Source organism: Austrofundulus limnaeus, unplaced genomic scaffold (genome assembly GCF_001266775.1).
Source record: "Austrofundulus limnaeus strain Quisiro unplaced genomic scaffold, Austrofundulus_limnaeus-1.0 Scaffold21, whole genome shotgun sequence".
Classification (NCBI taxonomy): Eukaryota; Metazoa; Chordata; class Actinopteri; order Cyprinodontiformes; family Rivulidae; genus Austrofundulus; species Austrofundulus limnaeus.
The window spans coordinates 3061309-3062755 of NW_013952423.1; the positions used below are offsets into that span (position 1 = coordinate 3061309).

Consider the following 1447-nt stretch of genomic DNA (forward strand, 5'->3'; position numbering starts at 1 on the left):
CCTTCCTTCCTTCCTTCCTTCCTTCCTTCCTTCCTTCCTTCCATCCGTCCTCCCTCCCTCCTGTGTTGTAGAACTCGTTCCACAGATTGAAGTTATGTTAATCTCTGCCTCAGGTTCAGTAAATTAGATTCACAGAGGTTAAATGAAGCTCACTGCTCCGGCTGATAGAAGCCGAAGCCTTCASTTTGAACCATCTGATAAAAACATCCGTTTATCGGCTGTTTTAAAAGATTAGTGGCTGAAATTGGAGGATTTTCTTCAGTTTAAATGCTGTAAATTGTCTTCCTGCAGGTTCTGACTCCGGAGGAGCTGATGAAAGCCCAGAGAGCCGTCGCTTTCGGCTGCATCAAATACGCCGACCTCTCCCACAACCGCATCAACGACTACGTCTTCTCCTTCGACAAAATGCTGGACGACCGGGGCAACACGGCAGCGTACCTCCTCTACGCCTTCACCCGCATCAGGTGACAGCTGCTTTGTTTTTGTTTTCAGAAGYAGCACTTTCTGCTTCTATGTTCAGACTGCTGAACGTTCACTGAACATGTTCACACCAAGGTGACAAAAAAGACTAAATTATTTAAAACTTCAGAGATTTGAGTGTAGAAAGGACTTATTTATAGTAGAACACTGTGGTGRTGATGATGATGAGGAGGAGGAGGGTCTTTGTCTTCATGATCTGGTCACAGATCATCAAAGATGGCTGAATAAATGGAATATATGACTGGAGGGACAAATAAATGATACAGATGGATGGAGGGATGATGGATGGATGGAGGGATGATGGCTGGATGAATGGATAGATGGAGGGATGATGGCTGGATGAATGGATGGATGATGGATGATGGATAGATGGATGATGGATGGTTGATTGATAGTTGGATGGATGGTTGGATGATCGATGAAGGATTGATGGATGGATGGATGATGGTTGGATGATGGATGGAGGGATGATGATGGATGATGTTTGGATGATGGTTGGATGATGGATGGATGAATGATTGACGGATGGATGATGGATGGATGGATGATGGATGGATGGATGCATGGTGGATTATGGTTGGATGGATAGATGATGGATGGTTGGATGATGGATGGATGGTTGGATAGATGATGGTTGGATGATGGATGGTTGGATGATGGATGGATGATGGATGGTTGGATGATGGACGATGATTGGATGGATGATGGTTGGATGATGGATGGATGATGGACGATGATTGGATGGATGATGGTTGGATGATGGATGGTTGGATGATGGATGGATGATGGACGATGATTGGATGGATGATGGTTGGATGATGGTTGGATGATGAATGATGATTGGATGGATGATGGTTGGATAATGGATGATGGATGGTTGGATAATGGATGATGGATGGTTGGATAATGGATGAAGGATTGATGGATGGATGGTTGGATGATGGATGGTTGGATGATGGATGGATGA

The 1447-nt window shown here is 44.6% G+C and overlaps 1 protein-coding gene across 1 annotated transcript in view; it reads left to right on the forward strand.

The window, feature by feature from the left end:
* rars1 (arginyl-tRNA synthetase 1) overlaps positions 1-1447 on the forward strand; it is a gene marked incomplete at its 5' end in the record, with an annotated part of 15483 nt that overhangs the window by 7647 nt on the left and 6389 nt on the right. The window contains 1 exon segment of the mRNA XM_014004071.1: positions 292-464. Coding sequence (XP_013859525.1) covers positions 292-464 — 173 coding nt within the window.